This window comes from Bombyx mori, chromosome 2 (assembly GCF_030269925.1).
Source record: "Bombyx mori chromosome 2, ASM3026992v2".
Classification (NCBI taxonomy): domain Eukaryota; kingdom Metazoa; phylum Arthropoda; class Insecta; order Lepidoptera; family Bombycidae; genus Bombyx; species Bombyx mori.
The window spans coordinates 1,283,603-1,306,026 of NC_085108.1; the positions used below are offsets into that span (position 1 = coordinate 1,283,603).

The 22,424-nt window shown below is 39.1% G+C and overlaps 1 protein-coding gene across 1 annotated transcript; it reads right to left on the minus strand.

The window, feature by feature from the left end:
• Positions 1-1,384: 1,384 nt before the first annotated feature.
• On the minus strand, positions 1,385-20,991 carry LOC105841465 (uncharacterized). Its single transcript, XM_012689400.4, has 4 exons — positions 20,601-20,991; positions 7,661-7,830; positions 3,480-3,612; positions 1,385-3,214 (listed from the first exon to the last, which is right to left on the minus strand). The coding sequence occupies exons 1-4, from the start codon at positions 20,869-20,871 to the stop codon at positions 3,057-3,059; spliced, it is 732 nt and encodes a 243-aa protein (XP_012544854.1). The 5' UTR covers positions 20,872-20,991; the 3' UTR covers positions 1,385-3,056.
• Positions 20,992-22,424: the final 1,433 nt, after the last annotated feature.

The window sequence follows — 22,424 nt, forward strand, 5'->3', positions numbered from 1 at the left end:
GACCTCCAAAAGAGTGGTGTATACATGGTAAAATAAAATAAAAACTTCATTTATATGATTGTTTTATTTATCACCATTTATGATTAGATTAAACTTAAATATACATATTATATGAACTTTATTGCTATACTACTGTTATCACACAAGACAAAGGGTTAGATGCGTCTAATAAATAGAACAGTAAAATTACTAAAAACATTCTACTATATGAGATATTTATTTCATTAAATATACTCATTAAGTATATAGTAAGTACATTACGAACATAATCGTAATAATCCATCGGCTACTTTTTGAATATTTGGTGGCGCCATCCCTAAAACGATAAAATGTTACAAACTTGCTCGAATTATAAATAAATAAATAAATAAATATTTACTAACAATCACGCCACGTTAACTGGTCCCGTGGTAAGTTCGTAAAGAACTTGTATTACAGGTACCAGATAACGGAAATAAATGTAAGATTTTTATTATACACATACATATATTTAATATACATCCATAGCCCGGGAAAAGACATTTTTATATTTATCATACAAATATCTTCTCTTGGCGGGATTCGAACCCGCGACCCCCTTGTGTAGTGACCATGTCACTTACCACTACACCAGACGGCCGTTAATTACGTGTACACTTACAACCATTTTTAATGTTACAAAAAATTATAAATTTGTAGTTATTTGTTAAGTGAATTTGTTAATATATTCCTTTGAATACTGTATAAGCTATTACATGTATGTATCTATGTAAAATGTAAAATTAAACATCACAAAATATAAATATATTTTAAATATACCCGCCGCAGTGATTTATTTTTACTAAAAGTAGGTACGTTATTGAAAACTATTAAGCTATTGCATAGCTTTTATCGCGGGCTTTGAGCGCGGCGACTGAATCAAAAAATTCCGTAACGAAAATAACCTGACACCCCCACTCCACCTACCATGTAGCGCGCGTTCAACACATTCACACGTTGCGCTTGTGTAGTGTTTGTGAATAAGCGCGCGGCGTGACGTCGCACTGCATCATGAAAAATCTGCCCGTCTCTCTTGAAATTCTACATCTATCCTTATAAGCGCTAAATATAAATACCTTTAAAATACTCATTAATAATGGAGTAGACTAATTAATTGATATGTCATTCATTGCGATTTCGTGTGTGGTTCATTGGTTCCGTATCAATAACCTATTATTGAATAGTAAGAAAACTAAATGTATTAAATTTACTTTAAAATGTATTAAACCATCTTTAAATGTGAGACAAGTGGATAGTGATGTAATTGTTTCTGAGGAATCATTGGAGCTTGTTGAGTCAACCGTATTTCTTGGTATAACAGTGGACTCCAAACTGCAGTGGGGACCTCATATCCATAAATTGGCGAGTAAGCTCAGCTCTGCAGCATACGCAGTAAAAAAAATTAGAATGTTAACAAACGCGGACACGGCTCGTTTAGTTTACTTTAGTTACTTCCACAGTGTCATGTCCTATGGCATTTTGCTATGGGGCAATGCGGCCGATGTAGAAATGATATTTATTCTGCAGAAAAGAGCTCTACGTGCTATTTATAACATGCACTCAAGGGAATCCCTGAGGGAGAAATTTAAAGAAATTAAAGTTCTCACTATGCCATCCCAGTACATTTTTGAAAATTTGATGTATGTTCGTAAACATATTGAGGAGTTTCCTAAACAGTCGGACATACATAATAGAAATACTAGGAACAAACACAAGCTTGTTGTGCCGATGAGTAGGTTACATAAGATACGAAATTCATTCGGGTGTTTGTCTGTGCGCCTGTACAACAAAATCCCACATGATGTTCAGAACCTACATATACATAGGTTTAAGAAAACTATTAAAGAACATCTGTGCAATAAAGCTTACTATAAAGTCAATCATTATCTAGAAGATTGCACAAAGTGGGAATGAGTTGCTCGCTCCGGGCATTTCAATATTGTAGTAATTGTTACGTTATAATACTCAGTGTAAAAAATTCATATTTAAAAAAATAATAATATTAAAAAATAAATAAATAATAATTCTATATGTAAAAAAAAAGACATGCCCGCTGAGTTTCTTGCCAATTCTTCTCAGGACGGAGGCTAGTTCTTGTGAATTGGCGGTAGTTCTTTTGACGTTCAACAAGTATGTACTTTCATTTATGTTGAATAAAATTTTTTTGATTTGATTTGATTTGATTATTGGTATATCATTTATCTCAATAATAATGAAGTTTTACTGGTGGTAGGACCTCTTGCGAGTCCGCGCGGGTGGGTACCACCACCCTGCCTATTTCTGCCGTGAAGCAGTAATGCGTTTCGGTTTGAAGGGTGGGGCAGCCGTTGTAACTATACTTGAGACCTTAGAACTTATATTTCAAGTTAGGTGGCGCATTTACGTTGCGGATGTCTATGGGCTCCAGTAACCACTTAACACCAGGTGGGCTGTGAGCTCGTCCACCCTTCTAAGCAATAAAAAAAAGTGGACTAATTGATATGTAATTCATTATTGGTATATCATTTATCATAGACACTTGGAGCTAGCTACAATCATATTTACAATAGTCTAAATTATTTACTTACGAATCTATATCTTTACTAATATTGTCTACTTAATATATTTTTACTAATATTGAAACTTGGTATCCATGTAGAAAATACATGTACTTAATGGATAGGCTAATATTTCTATGAGTGTTAGACTCCCTAATAATAATGACAATAAATAATTATGTTAATTTTAAATGCCCAGCGAAGCGGGCGAGTACGGCTAGTGATTTTATATACTCAATAACAAATTTTCGACAATTCGGCTTGATGAACAATGTATCTAATCATCACGTCAGTTCTATTAATGACGCGTGATTGAGAAGTGGCTTTAAGATCACGACTTATCAGAGCTTTTAGATAAAAATGTTTCTTGATTATGTCAAAAGCTAGACAAGCAATGCGGTTCAGGTTTAAAGCATCACCTTTTGTAGAAAGATCTAGAATGACTGCTGACGAATTTCTCAATGATTCCCTGTAGCTTCCAGGAGCACTTGTATGCTTTCTTTAAAAAATATTAGTCAATCCATTGTTAGCGGCTGGTTCCACTTTGACGTAGTTACCGTAAGGAGTGCTAATTGTCTGGGGCCCGGCGGCGTATGGATCCATTAGCACATTCGTGTTCACATCTTGAACGCCCGCAGCGCCATCTCTGTTCCAGGAGGCTAAAAGTAAAAATATATTACAGCGCCACCTATTGTTAAATGGATGAACTACACGAAAAATTATGATTTGTGGACTCGTCCGCAATTACGCAATGGATATTTGAATATTGTAAATAAACAACTGGTATTATAGTTAAATAATTTAATTTAATAAATGTATAATTCTTTCTATAACGTATTGTGTCTTGAAATAAACAGATGCAACGTAGTTACGCTATTGGGCGGTAGATGTCGCTTATTTATAGTATTTTCTAGCTTTTCTTACTTAGCGCGCTGTCGCCGTGGAGCTCGTGGTGTCCGTTGTGTATGTGCAAATGTATCTCCTTTTGGTGCGCGTGCGGATACGGGGTCTCCCAGGCCACGCTGTACTGGCCTTTGGCGCCGAACAGAGCCCCAAGCTGCAAATAATACGATCGATATAAGCGCGAATGAAATTCGTAACGTCACGATTCTCGAAGATAATCAGAGACGTGGGGACCAGTGTGTTTAGTGCGAGTTTTTTAACGTTCTCGATAGCGTAAAAGTTAACTCATATTTGTATGGAATGGGATCGTTTGCGTACGTTTGCCGCTAGGGGCGCTGTTTCAACTGCATACAAAATTGAGTAATTTTTTTTATTGGTTAGATGGGTGTACGATCTCGCAGCCCTACTGGTGTTAAGTGGTTACTGGAGCCCATAGACATCCACAACGTAAATGCGCCACCCGCCTTGAGATATAAGTTCAAAGGTCTCAAGTATAGTTACAACGGCTGCTTCACCCTTCAAACCGAAACGGATTACTTCTTCACGACAGGATTAGGCAGGGCGGTGGTATAATTTTTGCGAGTTTCATTTTTATTACACGATGTTATTCCTTCACCGGGGAAGACAGTCGCGAACATTTGTTGAGTACGTATTTCATTACAAAAATTAGTACCCGCCTGAGATTCGAACACGGTGCATCGCTCAACACGAATGCACCGGACGTCTTATCCGTTACGCCACGACGACTTCAAGTTAAATTTTACGCTATCGAGAACATTAAATAACTCGCACTATTCAGAAACAATACATATTGTGGTTCTGGATAAAACACCTTTGGCTAATGATGGTCGCCATCGACGAAAGCGCCATCTACAAATTCAATAAACGTCATACGTCAAACCACATTGACAGCATAAACGTCATTCTATGTCATTTGTGTCACTTCATATTATTCATAACTTTCTAACGTGACGAACTATCAGCCTTTTTTGTAAAATCGAGGGTATACGAAATAATACACCTTTTTTGTAAAATCGATAATATGAGTCGTCTATTATCAAAGGCGGCAATCTGTGCATTTGGACAACAAAATTTTATTGATATGTCAATACAGATTGATTTGAATATAATCGTCTCCTTCAAAGAATACGGTTCAAAACCTGCATTAAATAAAGGTTAATAGTTAACCTGTTATTTATCTAAGATGTCGTTCCGAAGAGTTTTGTGACTGCCGATGGAATACAAAGTCAATAATTCGTTTTTCTGATTTACCAATCATTGTCCAAAAGTCAGATTGCCGCCTTTGATAATAGTCGACTCATATACGAAATTATACAGTAAAACGAATTCTCTTTTGGATATCCTCCGTTCCTGCGTCTACACGCACTAACTATAACTAAGCACACAGGATATTGGAATACGAAAACGGGCCCGCTCCTTACATATCACGTGTTAGGTTACACTCACACGTCATATGACAAAGAAAGCCACTTTCACCGGACTTGCGAGTAAAAAACAAAAACCAAACACAAAATGAATCAGTCGCCCAGTTAATTAATATAGCGCAAAAAATGTACTCTAACCTCAAAATTCTCATTTAGATTCTTCACTAAAAAATTTTATACTAAATTAACTTTTGCCCGCGACTTCGTCAGCGTGGAAATAATTCATAAATCGTCTTTTCGCATTAAAAGCGTACAATCTCCAAAAATATTCGAAATTGATTTGATATATGCGGAATCATTTGGTTATAACCAGTATTTTTCTAATAAATACTGTCAAAAGAGCGTAGTTAAGTTTTTGTTTTTTTTTTGTTTTTTTGTTTACCTATGTTTTGACTACTATTAACAAAATTAAGACATAAATTTATATCTTACTTTAAAAGACAGATAATGTAACTGGTACAAAATAAAAAATAAATGTTGCAAAGATGATTAAATATTAAAAATATCGCATGTTAAACCTTTAAAACAGTCTCCTGTAAAATTAGTAAGTTTTGAGATTATACAGTTTTAATGCGAGAAGACGAAATAAGGCTTTATTTTAGAACAAATTTGGTTAGCATAAAAAACGTTATAGTGAGCCAACCTTAACATATAGACATATGCTGTCGCAGACTTTTTTTAGATCTTTTAAAGGGGAACAATTCAGTCATACATTATTTTAGCGAAACTTTAACCGTTTCTGCAGCGCACGCAGCGGAAGCTCTCAAAAGGAAAAAAATAAACCCGATTTTGAAACATTCTTTATCGGTACTCCGCTTGTATTGGTCTTAGCGTGATGTTATATAGCCTGTAGCCTTCCTCGATAAATGGGCTATCTAACACTGAAAGAATTTTTCAAATCGGACCAGCAGTTCCTGAGATTAGCGCGTTCAAACAAACAAACTCTCAGCTTTATAATATTAAGTATAGATATATAATTTCTGTAAATTTTTGAAATTACGTTCATCTCACGTCAAGATATAAAAATATATTATTATTAGTATTCGTTATTTTCATAAATTAACATACTAAGCGTTATTTTCGAAAGTATAATAAAAAATAAATAATTAGATTTTGAAAAATAAAAATTAACATTGACCTATGAAAGTGCCGAAAAGGAAATTGAACACAATATTATTTCAGTTTAATTAACATATTATATATATATAATTGGGATCATGGCACATAAAATAAGATCCGGTGTTGTACTTTTAATGTTCTTTTCTGAAATCTTTCCCTATTATAATAATTAAAAATTAAATGACACCTTTTTTACGCTTTGTTTGTTCAATCGTCTTCGCCATGTTTCTTTTCTCTGTCATTCTTTTATACTTTCTTACCGTTTTTTGTCACTAATTTTTTTCCTAGTTATTCTCTGGTACCTAGCCTATACAGTGCGTTAATTTACATATATGGGATTATAGGGGATATGTTCCTAGGTATGGTCGTAATATTTTTTTATTTTTTTTTTAATGCTTAGACCTGTGGACGATCTCACAGCCCACCTGGTGTTAAGTGGTCACTGGAGCCCATAGACATCTATTACGTAAATGCGCCACACACCTTGAGATATAAGTTCTAAGGTCTCAGTATAGTTACAACAGCTGCCCCACCCTTCAAACCGAAACGCATTACTGCTTCACGGCAGAAATAAGCGGGGCGGTGGTACCTACCCGTGCGGACTCACAAGAGGTCCTACCACCAGTAAATTAATAAGGTCTATTTTACTTTTTTATTAGTCCATTTGACGACGCGCTTACAAAGGATATTCGGTTGGGTAACTACATATTGGAATCTTTTTTATAAATATGTATGTACCGATGTATCGATTAGATCCGCGAATAGAGAAATCTTTAGCCGCGATTACAGGAATTGGGTCGCGTTTTTCTAATCCGCGTATAGTGAAAACGCGAATGTCGGAAGAGCGGATAAGGAGCTTTTAATGTACTTAAAAGAAATCATTACCTCTTAACAACAATTTCAATTCTTATTTGAATCACTCGAGGCTAATTACTATGGCTGTTTAATGAATCAGATTTGAGGGTAGTTACAAAATAGTAGTGCAAGGTAGAGGGGGAAGAGGTCGACCGAAGAAGACATGGATGGAGTGTGTTAATGACGTTAAGAGAGAGGGAGAGAAGTGAGACGGATTTGACGGCTGCTAGAAGAGAATGGAAACCCACAGACACAGCCCACTGAGTTTCTCGCCGGATCTTCTCAGTGGGTCGCGTTTCCGATACGGTGGTAGATTCTGCGAAGCACTGCCCTAGCTAGGGCCAGTGTTAGCAACACTCCGGCTTGAACCCCGTGAACTCACCTACATATTAGGGCGAAGCTGAAATAGCCTCTCAAGGTTATCAGCATGGTTAGGAGAAAAAAAAATGGAATAGAAAAATTGGCTGTGCCGACCCCATAGATAAGGTGGAGAATAAGAGAAGGTAGTTAAATATTTTTTTAATTTTTTTTATTGCTTACATGGGTGGACAAGCTCACAGCCCACCTGGTGTTAAGTGGTTACTGGAGCCCATAGACATTTACAACGTAAATGCGTCACCCACCTTGAGATATAAGTTGTAAGGTCTCAGTATAGTTACAGCGGCTACCTCACCCTTCAAGCCGAAACGCATTACTGCTTCACGGCAGAAATAGGCAGGGTGGTGGTACCTACCCGTGCGGACTCACATGAGGTCCTACCACCAGTAAATGAATATATCTCACTTTCGCTGCTCCAGCCAACAGTAACAGCTTGAGGATGAGCAGCACCACGGCTAAGGTCTTGACTCCGACGATGGCGGCTATGACGGCCCACGTGGAGGCCGCCCCCACTTGGAACGCCAGAGGGATCATAGCCTGCGCCATTTTCTTGAAAGGGCGACCGAAGGTGCGACCTGAAACATTGAGGGTCTTCTTTATAGTAGTACATAAGCAAACTATGTCATCGCGGCCTAAAGGATAAGTCGCCCGGTGTACTCTTGTCTAGCGATGCGACAGTAATAGAGTTCGAATCCCGCCAGCGATCACCAATTGTTTTAATGAAATACGTCATTAGCACACGTTTATGACCAAATCAAACCCGCAAACTTTGCTTTATTACTAGGTAGTGCAAGGTAGAGGTCGACCGAAGAAGACATGGATGGAGTGTGTGAATGACGATATGAGAGAGAGAGAGAGGAGTTGTTGAGATGACAGCTGATAAAAGAGAATGGAAGAGAAAAATTCGCTGTGCCGACCCCACCTAGTGGGATAAGGTGAAGAGATAGAAGAAGACTAGTGGTAGAGGGTACGCACGCACGAGTAGGTACGACCACCCTGCCTATTGCTGTCGTGAAACAGTAATGCGTTTCGATTTGTAGGGTGAAGCAGACATTGTACTGTGAGCTCAGAACTAGTGTTTTTTTTTATTCACCTTGTAGGCAGACAACCATACGGCCCACCTGATGGTGAGTGTTTACCGTCGGCCATGGACTTCAGCAATGCCAGGGGCAGAGCCAAGCCGCTGCCTACCGCTTAATACTCTCTCATAAGCATCTTTTGAAGAAGGCCATGTTATAGCGCTCGGGAAACACCGTGGAGGGGAGCTCATTCCATAACCGGATGGTGCGTGGCAAAAAAGACCTCTGGAAACGCACTACCGATGAACGCAGCGGTTCCAGGTAATATGGATGATCTCTGCTCCGATGACGGGACGTGCGATGATAAAAAGGAGATGAAGGGATCATCTCAAACAATTCCTCAGAGCATTCCCCAGTGTCTCGAGGTGGCGGCAGTAATAACTTAAGATCAAGTGGGCTCGTTCACCCGTGTAAGCTTTAAGGATCTCTTGTGCTGACACAAATTTGACGTAATTCATCTGGTGACTTAATATTTTCATTGGTCCTCGCGTGACCTGATCATAATTAAAATTAATCTAAGGGTTTTAACCTCGCATTTATTATTTCCGAAATTACATAAGCTTTACAGTTCACGTGGTCTTTTTTATTATTATTATTATTAATCCTACCTAAATGCCAGCGTAACCAGGCGAGTAGATGAGCTCACGGGGTTCTAACCTGGAAATTTGCTAACACTAACCCTAGCAAGAGCAGTGCTTCGCAAAATCTACCACCGGATCAGAATTGCGACCCACTGAGTTTACGTTGTCGCGAGTCCTGGCTATAAAACAAAAATTGAGGGTAGTTAACACAATTGTCATATTATGTCAAATAACGCATTCGTCCGCTACCGCGAAAACTATAACGCATTAGAAGCGTCGTAATAATGTAATGATAATAATATTAAAAAGTAAAAGTGTTTTTAATTAAGTGACTCATTATGTCGGCTTAGTATCCGAGAACAGATTAACATTTCATTTGATGAGAGATCTGTGTACACAGCCCAGACTTTTGAAGCCTTACTTTTCCTCTGATAAGTGGGTACGTGGAAGATCCGCCTACACTGGGCAGACATTTAAAGCTCTACATTTCCCAGAAGAAGTGGCACGTAAGAGATCTTCCTACACTGCCTAGACATTTAAAGCCTTACATTTTCCCGGAGACGTGGCATGTGAGAGATCCGCCTATACTGGCCAGACATTTAAAGCTCTACATTTCCCAGAAGAAGTGGCACGGAAGAGATCTTTCTACACTGGTGATACATTTAAAGCCTTACATTTCCCCGAAGAGGTGGCACGTGAGAAATCTGCCTACACTGGCAAGAAATTAAAAGCCTCATATTTCCCCGGGCAGTTGGCACGTAAGAGATCTGCCTACACTGGCCAGACATTTAAAGCCTTACATTTCCCCGAAGAGGTGGCACGTGAGAAATCTGCCTACACTGGCAAGAAATTAAAAGCCTCATATTTCCCCGGGCAGTTGGCACGTAAGAGATCTGCCTACACTGGCCAGACATTTAAAGCCTTACGTTTCCCCCAATAAGTGGGCACGTGAGAGATCTGTCTACGCTGGCCAGGCATTTAAAGCCTAACATTTCCCCAGAGAGGTGACACGTAAGAGATCTGCCTACACTGGGCAGACATTTAAAGCCTTACGTTTCCCCCGATAAGTGGGCACGTAAGAAATCTGGTAACACTGGCCAGACATTTAAAGCCTTACACTTCCCCGGAGATGTGTCACGGGAGAGATCTTCCTACACTGGTCATAATTTAAAGCCCCTTCCAGGAGAGGTGGCACCTAAGAGATCTGCTTACACTGCCTTTTGCTGCAAAGCACTGCTCTTGCTAGGGATAGTGTTAGCAAATTCTCTCAGGTTGAGCCCGTGAGCTCATATACCTGTCCGCGCGTAGCTGAATAGCCCCTTTGACTACCAGCGAATAGACAAAAGAATACTACTCAGACATTTAAAGCTTCAAATGAAGTCGTCGTGGCCTAAAGGATAAGACGTCCGGTGCATTCGTGTTGAGCGATGCACCGATGTTCGAATCTCAGGCGGGTACCAATTTTTCTAATGAAATACGTACTCAACAAATGTTCACGATTGACTTCCACGATGAAGGAATAACATCGTGTAATAAAAATCAAACCCGCAAAATTATAATTTAAGTAATTACTGGTGGTAGGACCTCTTGTGAATCCGCACGGATAGATACCACCTCCCTAAAAGAATACTACTCAGACATTTAAAGCCTCAAAATTCCCCAGACAGGTGGCACATAAGAGATCCGCTTACACTGCCCAGATATTTCGCAGACATGACATTAATCATGGTGAAAGCTATCGGTTTAATATCGACGTTCTAACGTATTTATTACGACTTTCGATTTCATACAACTGTGTTACGCCTTTCTTAATAACCGACTAAATGTTAATCATCTCGTATAGTGTTATATACAGTATAGGGTAATTACTTAATGGTGGCGGAGATTTAATGGAGGATCCGGAGAACCTATGGCACAGTGGACCGATACACAGTCAGGGCAGCTGGGCAGATATGGATTAGAATAACTGGATATCGAACATTATGGTTTAAAAAAGGAGATAGGGCATTATGGCATGCCCAGCAGTGGATATCAAAGGACTGAAGATGAATGAATGAATGAATGAATAGTGTTTATGTAATTTCTAACGGTAGGCAGCGCTTTGGCTCTTTTGGTCCCTGGCTTTGCTGATGTCCATGGGCGACAGTAACCACTTACCATCAGGTGGGTCATCTGCCGAAAAGGGCAATAAAGAAAGATAAGCCCCAAATTTTTTTCATACCAGCATCTCGTCATCTATTTGTGAAATGACAAACTGACAATTTCTATACATAGAAATCTCATTACAAAACCTCAATTAGAAGATCGGGCCACAAACAGTTGCCGTCGCTCTAAGCACGTCATTTCGGATCCACCCGATTAGATCTCGGTGCTTTTAGGTAATCCAAGCACCGGTCACCGTTCTCGTTAAAAAAAAATCGGTTGTCTCGTTAAAAAAGAAAATACTGATGGAATGGTTTCATTTTTCAAAAGAAAATTTTAATTTGGACAATTGACACCACATTCACTTTTCACTGAACTTTATACTTGACGAAAACATGTAAATGTATTATTGTATAGCAGCTGTCCACGCGGATGCATCGCTCACTCAAGTAAGAGAGAGACAGATGTCGAACGCTGCCGAACGCGGAGGCCGATTGTGCCTCTTTGTCGCTCGTTGCGCGCTCTCGCTTGCACTTCAAGTCTTAAATGGAACGCCTCAATGAGTCATGTTTCGTGCGTGCAGCCGGCTCCATCGAATTATAAGACGTTGTCACGTCAAACCTCGTGCTACCTCACGTACAACTTAGCCGACATACACAACCCATTGAGTTTCTCGCCGGATCTTCTCATCGGATCGCGATTCCGATGCGGTACTAGATTCGGTGAAGCACTGCTCTTGCTAGGGCAGATGTTACCAAAGTCTCGCAAGCTGAGCCGTGTGAACTCGCCAACATATCCGGTGAACAGCCCTTCGAGGCTCCTGACAGTAGATCACTACATAGTATAAAACAAAGTCGCTTTCTCTGTCCCTATGTATGCTTAAATCTTTAAAACTACGGTTTTTTTTTTGCTAAAATGCGTTTTTTTTAATAGAGGGTGATTGAAGAGGAAGGTTTATATGTATAATAACATCCATTAAATAGTGGAGAAATCAATAATAAATTACAGTTTCCGAAGCGAAGCGAGGGCGGGTCGCTAGTAAGCAATGAAACATATTCGTTTTAACTTTGAAGGCATATTCTCGTCGTCGCGTCGTTTCCTCACTGCAGAGGGTCATGACCATTATATTTCGACAGGATTTTACTCCTTGTAATATCCCGCCAGCGCCTCCGATCATTGGCCGCATGAAGGGGAATGAGATCTCTAGTGTTGTGCGGATTTGGTCGAACCACCTTGTCGGACTACGCCCGCGCGGTCTTTTACCCTCGATCTTTCCTGTCATACTCAAATCAAATCAAATAAAAAAAAATCATTCACCAGTACATACTTGTTGAACGTCAAAAAGAACTACCGCCAATTCACAAAAACTAGCCTTCGTCCCGAGAAGAACTGGCAAGAAACTCAGCGGGCATGTCTTTTTTTTTAAATCTTAGATTTTTTTTGAAATATTCTTTTACTGCATGCTATCATGTGATAAATATGCAATGTTGCTACGATGATCATAAAGAATTTCCTGCTTTTAGGAGAACTAGAGGTCCCGCAGTAGTCGAAATTCGACTATAATTAATTGGAATTGTAAGTTTGTACCCTATTATGATTGTATTTTATACTTCTATAATCACAAACTTCGCCAAGACTACACTATAAAAAAATATTAACAAAGACAAACAATATTTAATCTATTCTCATTTGACAACAGACGTCAAGAACAAAAGTTTCACAATAAATAGTATGCATGCATGTGTGTGTCAAATACATGGTAGTGTGTGTAATGTTTTCTTTATTGATCTAATGTATCTTTTACGCATTATTTTAAAAAAATATTAGCATTGTGCACTTCTTCTCTATATTCTCTATAAGTGTGGAAAATTTCATACTCCTGCGTTCGCGCAATTTTCGTAAAAAGGGATACAAAGTTTTTGCTTCACGTATTAATATATATAGATAAGCGATGATGCTTTGAAATAATTGACTCGCGTTACAACATCGGTCATTTTTAAACTTAACGCTTTCCACGCTACTTCTGTTCTAGTTATTGAATCGTAAATTAATTTTCCGCTGAACGATATGTCTTAACGCTTACTGAACATGCAACTGATTAGGATCGGTTTCCACTAAAGCGCACGTCTGACATGCCGCTGAGGTTTGGTACGACATACATATATGCCTTACATTGTGACATGAGTTTTAAATATCAGTTTTGTAGTACAACGGCTGATACACCGCTCAAACCTTAACGCGTTACTGATTATAATTTTTTTATTTTTTATTGCTTAGATGGGTGGACGAGCTCACAGCCCACCTGGTGTTAAGTGGTTACTGGAGCCCATAGACATCCACAACGTAAATCCGCCACCCACCTTGAGATATAAGTTCTAAGGTCTCAGTATAGTTACAACGGCTGCCCCACCCTTCAAACCGAAACGCATTACTGCTTCACGGCAGAAATTGGCAGGGTGGTGGTACCTACCCATGCGGACTCACAAGAGGTCCTACCACCAGTAAAGGGTAGAGGTAAGGTTAAAGGGCAGAGGCTTCAATATCGGTGGTACGTATTTGAGGTGAGGTCTTATCGTTTGGCGCACCCGTCGGCCGGTCTTCGGGCTATTGCAAACCGCGACCGAGGGCGCCTTACTTCAGGACACGATGCTCGATTTTTGCGAGTCCACCACAGTAAAGGTAGGCGGTGGAATGTGAGAGGGAATACTCATCCCTCTCCACAGCGATCCGTCGCTGCTAAGCAAGGGGACGTAAAAGGGCTTCCATCCGACTATGACCCGTGTAAACGTCCTCCTCATGTAAGAGGAGAGCCCTTACATATTATTTACAGTTTTAGGTTTAATGTCTCAATATGGGTGGTGGCATTAACGTAGTATTATCGACTAGAGCGGACGAAGAGTTTCACAAAATTGCATTTGGCTCCTGCTTCGCCTAATACCATGACGGTGTGGCGGGTAGCCATTATACAATGCAAGATATTTGACAGATGCCTGAATCTCGCTTACGACATTTTCAAGATAAGCTTGCATATATACAAGTTCCGAACAACAACATTTGGACCGTCGGCAAAAATATATTAAGTGTATAATCTATGGTCGGCAATACCGTCTTTACTATAAGGGCACACGGGGCCCGTGCCCAGGGCCCCCATTCTCAGGGGGCCCCGAAAGACCGACAATTGCTCTCACACGCTTATTCTCAAAACATTTTTGTCGGGCACATTACACTTTTTTCACAAATCAGTAATCAGAAGGTATTTACAAGGCATATACTATGCCTGTAATAGAAGATTTTGCTCAACAGAAATCCCGAAAGAAACCGTTATTGAAATCGTAACCAAAAAATCAGGAGCATTCTAATATCATTAATGACATATTATATCATACTGTATTTGATTTATGTATTGAAAAGGATATTAAATGGTCTCATACTCAGTAAAAAAATGTTATTATAATTCGCTGTTTTCACTTTCCAAAAGGGCCTCAAATTCTTGTGTGCCCAAGGGCCCCATCCTAGTTTAAGACGTCCCTGACCGTCAGTCTACCGAGCAAATATCACCCGCTCGGTGGAAGATCTTTCCTTTGGTCGTTTATCTCACTATTCTATGGACTAATTCTTCGCTTGTGATTGTGCTACCTGCTTGTGTTGTGTTCGAAATATTGTATGTAAATTAATAATAAACCTTGACGATTAGTGATTAACTTTATCGACTGTGTGGTGCAATACAATTAATTTATAATAATCTAGTCAGAAAAGCTGAAAACCTTGACATATTTGGCGATTCCCTTCCAATTATTACTGGTGGTAGGACCTCTTGTGAGTCCGCACGGGTAGGTACCACCGCCCCGCCTATTTCTGCCGTGAAGCAGTAATGCGTTTCGGTTTGAAGGGTGGGGCAGCCGTTGTAACTATACTGAGACCTTAGAACTTATATCTCAAGGTGGGTGGCGGATTTACGTTGTGGATGTCTATGGGCTCCAGTAACCACTTAACACCAGGTGGGCTGTGAGCTCGTCCACACATCTAAGTAATAAAAAAAAAAAAAAAATACAATACATGTGCATTAAGTACAATATGCTCATAGAGAGAGTTCAGCGTAAGTTTGCTCGGTGCCACTCGGTACTCCACGGTGTTTCCCGAGCGCTATGATGACATGTCCTTCTTCAAACGAGGCTTGTGGAGAGTATTAAGCGGTAGGCAGCCGCTTGGCTCTGCCCCTGGCATTGCTGAAGTCCATGGGCGACGGTAACTACTCACCATCAGGTGGGCCGTATGCTCGTCTGCCTACAAGGGCAATAAAAAAAAAACCTGTATAAGATATGGTTATCATCCGTTTTTGTTTCCGTCGCTTTTTGTGTCAGCTATGGTTGGACTGGATACCCTAAACCGCAGGCGAAAGTTGCATCTACTCGTACATTACTGTTATTTATTACAGAATAGAGTCAATAATCCCGTGGCACTACGGCAAATGACACTATTCGTCCCGCAACAGTATGCGCGGGCGGGAGTGCGCCGCCACCATCACTTATTCGCGGCGTTGGCGGGGCTGAGGACCCGTAAAGCTAGGAACTGTCCAACGGCCAGGGCAATTGCGCTGTTAAACGAATTTCTGTCCGAAATCCGGGATGCTGACGTATTTGCCGATAGTTGGGAATACTTTATTCCAAAATAATTTTATTTTTAGCATAATAAAATATTATAATAGTACTTAATAATTTCAATAATGTTTTTGTGTTAAATTAAATAAATACAAATCAACAAAACTATTTATCCTAAAACGGCAATTTTAACCTAGAGTTTTCTTTATCACCTAACTCTATTTTACTATCACAAGAACGTTCGAGAAAGATTGGCGCGAAAATCGAAAGCGCCATGACGTTCGTATTATGAAAATGACAGGTTCCAAATTCAAACGTGACGTTTTAAATTAGTGTTTATGGTCAGACTAGCTGACCCGGCAGACTTCGTAGTGCCTCAATCGATAAATAAAAGTCCTAAGCTTTTGTATAAAATAAACTTAAAACAAACAAAAGGAATCCGTCCGACGGGGGACACATCTAAGGGAAAAAAAAATTGTTATTTTTATTTAATTCCGAGTATTTCCATATTTATCTACCTTTCAAACCTTCTCTGGACTTCTACAAATAACTCAAGACCAAAATTAGCCAAATCGGTCCAGCCGTACTCAAGTTTTAGCGAGACTAACGAACAGCAATTCATTTTTATATACCTATATATATAACTAGAACCTGTTTCTCATACCAAGTTCAATAACAGGCACTGGGTATTCCAACAAGATTCAGCGCCAGCTCATAGCGCGAAGAGCACACAAGACTAGCTGGCGGCGCGTGAAATCGACTTCATCCGGCACGAAGACTGGCCCTCCTCCAGTCCAGATTTGAATCCGTTAGATTACAAGATATGGCAACACTTGGAGGAAAAGGCGTGCTTAAAGCCTCATCCCAATTTGGAGTCACTCAAGACATCCTTGATTAAGGCAGCCGCCGATATTGACATGGACCTCGTTCGTGCTGCGATAGACGACTGGCCGCGCAGATTGAAGGCCTGTATTCAAAATCACGGAGGTGATTTTGAATAAACTTTAGTGTCATAAGAATCTATGTTTTGTTAAGTTCATTTTGGTATATGAATGATTACATAATGAATAAACTTGTTTCAATTATTTTACATTAAACATGTGACAGAATTTATGACCTGACTAGGTATATAGATAGATTGTGAATTTAAAACACAATCGATTCATAAAACAAACTAATCGAATTCAGCCCGCCATGCTGGTTGATCTTTGATTTATCTTTGACTCGATCGCTGCCAAGCTACCCAAGGTCACCGCCCGGGCCAAAATGAAGATTACCTGAAAATTTCATCGAAATCGGCCCAGCCGTTTCGTAATCTTTAAGGAACAGAGATCAACTCTTACAAAGCGCACACTATAACAATGATAATGTAACTTTCGAACGATTTTTTTACTGGTGGTAGGACCTCTTGTGAGTCCGCACGGGTAGGTACCACCACCCTGTCTATTTCTGCCGTGAAGCAGTAATGCGTTTCGGTTTGAAGGGTCTGGCAGCCGTTTTAACTATACTGAGACGTTACAACTTATATCTCAAGGTGGGTGGCGCATTTACGTTGTAGATGTCTATGGGCTCCAGTAACCAATTAACACCAGGTGGGCTGTGAGCTCGTTCACCCATCTAAGTGTAGATGCAGTTGTAGTAGTTCTGCTTCTAGCTGTATTGGGTAGGCGCTGACACGAAGGATGGTTTACAGAGTGAGTATGAATATGTACTGCTTTGAATAGTTTATTGAAGATAGCAATATACACAAACAAACTATGACAGGAGTGGTATGAAAAAGAACGAACATCGTTATGTACTGCCCGCAGTTTTCAAGATTGCCGAAGTTTTGAACAACAATAATAGATGATTGCCTGAATTCATAGGCGACAGCGATTTTGTCGAATTGTAAGGCGGTTGCCCAAGTAGTGGCGAGTATGAATCGCCACATCCAATAGATAAAAAGAATCAAACATAACGATTCCGCTTGAATCGATATCAGACTTTGGAAAGCACTTCCAAAAATGTGCTTCTCAAAAATCTGACTAAACTGGCTGTTCTTGTTGAATATTTACAAAAAAATCCAGTTCTTTCGTAACTCTGTCATACGATTTTCGACCTTAAAATACACAATACATCATCACTACATAGTATAAAACAAAGTCGCTTGCTCTGTCCCTATATCCCTATGTATGCTTAAATCTTTAAAGCTACGCAACGGATTTTTATGCGGTTTTTTTAATAGATAGAGTGATTGAAGAGGAAGGTTTATATGTATAATGGCATCCATTAAATAGTGGACAAATACTCTTATTTTTGAGGTTTCTAATGTGATGTCGTAAATAATCAATAATAAAATTTCCTTCGGAAGGTGGGTCGGTAGTACATTACAATCGATAATGTCACGTCCTTACGGATCCATCAGATCCAATAACCGTTGCATTAGACGCCTTTACCTCTTAACACTAGAAGCAGGCTTAGGGACCCTGGTAACTCGTCGAACTCGGCAAAGAGTTCGATGTGCAACCTAACTCATGCATCAGCCCGCTGAGTTTCTCGCCGGATCTTCTCAGCGGGTCGCGATTCCGATCCGGTAGTAGATTCATTCGCGAAGCAGTTACTCTTTAATTGTTAGGTCTCCTTTGGAGGCGCTCGGGCAGCTGTTAGCAAATCATACCCCTTCCTGGTTATCAAGGTATAGTCGGGATGGATAGGGAAATACCGAAATATTTTGAGCATAGTTTTGTAGGCTCTCGGCAAGGCTTAGGTTTTCGGTCTCCGTGGATATTATTAGAAAAAAATACTGTACAATTAAACCAACATTCCGATGTTTAATCTCAAGTTTATTAGTCGGTGATCGCAAAGTAGTTCAACTTGAGAGATAATTAATGCGATATTAAATGTCAAAAAAAAAAAACAAATATTAAAAAAGGACAATCAAATGAGAATATAATTTGTGTATCATTTGAAGTCAATTAAATATGCATTATTGAGGGTAACACAAAAACTGCTAGTCAGATAAACTTTAACACTAAGTTTACGGATTTTTCTTATATACCCATCCTGCATATACATATTTGTGATATTGTGTTGCTTCTTTTATAAGCTTAAATTTATAAATTGATGATGATACGACTAATGATGAGCTCTGCTGATGAACTATGCTCTAGTCGCAGCAGCGGAAGAGGTTGAAATGGTCACCGTCTTAGATACGATGGAGCAGGGGGCATTAGGTTCTTCAGAAACAGTTGAGCAACAGCGCCGTGCTCGTAGACCGAGCTTAAAAGCCACTTATCACCATAGGCCTTAACCGGACCCGACTTTAAAACCAACGAATTTCGAAAGCTTTTTTTCATACTTATTTGCTGGTAGTCTAGGGGGCTATCCCAGTTACGCCCGGGAACTCATGGGAATTCAGCTTGAGAGCATTTGCTAACACTAGCCCCAGCAAAAGCAGTGCTTCGCAGAATCTACCACTGGATCGGAAACGCGACCCACTGAGAAGATCCGGCGAGAAACTCAGTGGGCTGTGTCTATGGGTTAGTTTGCTTGTCAAACTCTTCGTAATCAACAACATTGACGAGGATAGACAGTAATGCTTATGAAGAAAATATATGTCATCAAAATCGTCTTTGTATTGTTCATATGGTTATAAACGATTATTAGAAAACTAATTATGGCTGTGGGCGTGAAGGTTATAGAAAAATATTAATAAATTCAGTGAATTAAGTAAAAATCCTTGTTCCGACTAATTTATGACACAACAATCCAAGATACTAGGCCTATAAAACCGAAAGTTTGATGACTTATTATATTTCTAGAATAGTAAAAATACTTTCTGTGAAAGATCGTATATTCAGAGAAGCACTGCTCTTGCTAGGGCTTCTTCTTCTTCTTCTTCGTCGCTTCCTCATTACTGAGGGTCGTGACCACATTAGTCTAGTTTTTGCACCAGCTTCCTACAATGTTGCCTGCATTCGGCCTGCTTAATGGCACCCGGGACGCTGGTGTTTGTGGTCTCCTTGACAGTGTCCGTCCACCGGGTTGGCTAGGGCTAATGTTAGCAAATTCTTCTCAGGTTGAGCCCGTGAACTCACCTACTCATCAACAAGAAGCTGGAATAGCCCAGCTACCAGCAAATAGGTAGGAAAAAAGGGTGCTATGGAATAAAGCTTACAAGCAATAAATAAATAAAAAATTCAATTAATACTCTATAGATGGCGATGTACTGGTTAAATATGGAATAAAGCTTACAAAGCAACTAATACTCTGTAAATGGCGGTCTACTAGTTAAAAATAAACTTAAATACGGCGATTCTTAAAGTTTATTTAAACAAATAGAAAGTTAAGTCACCGACAACAGCCAGTTTTACCAAACAAAGATTATCCGTTGGATCTTATATTCGTTTTACCACAAGGTAACAAAATACAGTTCACATTTCTATTATTATCTGTGGGTTCGTGCCCTTTGCACGATAGCGCTCGCACTGTTTACTTACTCTCTTTTGAATATTTAGGTAGTTTCTAGTTTTCCAATTACAGAGCATAATGCGACTCAGTGACGCACAATGCCGAATTATGCTGAAGCTTAATAGGAACGTGAATTAGTTTTCAAATGCATCAGCAGAGTGCGCTAAGTTAGCACAGTTTTAATTAACATTGATTATTTCTAAGAAACTACGACGAAACGAAAGCCTTACAATTTTTTCAACATTAAATAATATCACTAACGATAATATAAACAAAATTTCGATCAATGCCAACTTAAAGAAAAAACACTTGTCAATTTTCTGTCACTGAGTCGGTATCGATTGCGAGCATCACACGAGAGCAGTACTTTTGAGAGTGCTCGATTGTGCTTCGAGTTGCTGTAGTTGGAACATTCAACGTTGAGCATTATGCAGCATAATGCGCTCTTGTGCTGTAATTGGAAAACTACCTTAATGTACTTAACCATGTTACTTACCTACAGTATTCTCCAACACTCCATCGCGCTCCATATTATTAGCTGATACAGCTGGTAAATAACCATTTTGCATATTTTGAATATTACTACCATTATAATTGAAACTTATTCCTACATTTTTGGTAATTTCACTGCGGACATTCGCGCACGAAGCACTATTTAAAATAACCAAGCACACCACGCAAACAAACCGCGCGTCCATTTTACTTGAGTTCCTAAGTATGTGAAAGCACGGTATGAACCATTTAATAATTTCTTTTATGTCCATCATCTTATTTATTGATTTAAATTAGGCTATTCTGTTACGATTTAAAAACTCGAAACTCATTGAAACGATACGTCGCAGACTGCCAATACGTCATTTCGCGCCAATAGCAGCGTCAAAACTGGCTGCTAGAGAGCGCCGTTCCATTTCTTCTTTCACTTGCGTGAGTCGACTGTAAAGACTCCTATTCACACAGAGTTATTCGAAAAACTCACAAACACGTCGAGTATAATTCGTAGTTTTTACACCGAGCATTGTAAGCGAGATTAAGTAGGTGTTTTTTACTAATTTCAAAGATTCAGATTATGTTGCCGAATACAATTAATATAAAATGGATTTTTTATTTATTGATTAGGTGGCTGGACGAGCTCGCGTCCCATCTGTTGTAATTTTGGTTTTATGTGGTTATCGGTTATAATTTTGGTGGTTTGATTTTTATTACCCGATATGGTATTACTCAGTGAGAGGATATTCACCGCTTGAGTCAATCAAAAATCTAAATAAGAATTTCTTTTTTACCTTTTCTTTGTATTTAATAAACACCAATAAACGTCAAACATTTTATATACGATCTCACGGTGGTCAATCAATTAAACTTCTAGTTAGTAATATACGTATGTAGAATATTATGCGCTTCCATTATATTCGTAGCGGGGTCAACCTTTGAATACTTATATGTCAACAAGACTCACTTAACACCTTGGCTAGAGCATTGACCTAAAATTATCTGTGTCCACAGCTATGCTAGAGATATTTATTGACTTTATTCTTATTCGTTTTCTACACCCATTGACCGTGAAGACTAAGGCAATGATATAAAAAGATAAATGTTTTGAACTTTTATTTGTAGTGCATAAGTGGGTGAACGAGCATACAGCCCGCTTGGTGTCAAGCGGTGTCCGGTAACCATAAATATCACAACATGAATTCCGTCACCCACCTCAAAATTTGAGGTCGAAGTATCAATTTCATTACTCTGAATTGAACTCATAATATCACCCAACTATCAATAAGCTTTCTATCACAAAATATAAGTAATATATTAATTACTAGCGACCCGCCCTCGCTTCGCTTCGGAAACTGTAATTTATTATTGATTTCTCCACTATTTCATGGATGTTATTATACATATAAACCTTCCTCTTCAATCACTCTATCTATTAAAAAAAACCGCATCAAAATCCGTTGCGTAGTTTTAAAGATTTAAGCTTACAAAGGGACAGATATAGGGACAGAAAAAGCGACCTTGTTTTATACTATGTAGTGATATATTATGATTCACACTGGGCGTTGCACAAATGTAACATTAATATATAATTCAAAAGTATTTTCTTACATTAAAAAAATCCCAAGTGTTTATTGGAAGTCGTGAGAAGAAATCTTTAATCTACCATTAAATTATGCAATTGAAAATAACTTGGTTTGTATTAAAATCAATTCTAACGAACACGTCAACGAAAACAGAGAACTCGCTTTGAACATATTTGTCCATGACCTATTCAAGCGGAGAGAAAGAGAGAGAACATACTTTATTGCACACCAAAACACAATTAACATCA

Bases quoted from the DNA above. Each gene is read 5' to 3' on its own strand.
- LOC105841465 (XM_012689400.4), bottom strand. From the start codon at position 20,871: ATGATGGACATAAAAGAAATTATTAAATGGTTCATACCGTGCTTTCAC. The intron at 7,831-20,600 runs GTAAGTAACATG...TCAATGTTTCAG, and splicing joins AGTGTTGGAGAATACTGTAG to GTCGCACCTTCGGTCGCCCT. The intron at 3,613-7,660 runs GTGAGATATATT...TATTATTTGCAG, and splicing joins TGTTGGCTGGAGCAGCGAAA to CTTGGGGCTCTGTTCGGCGC.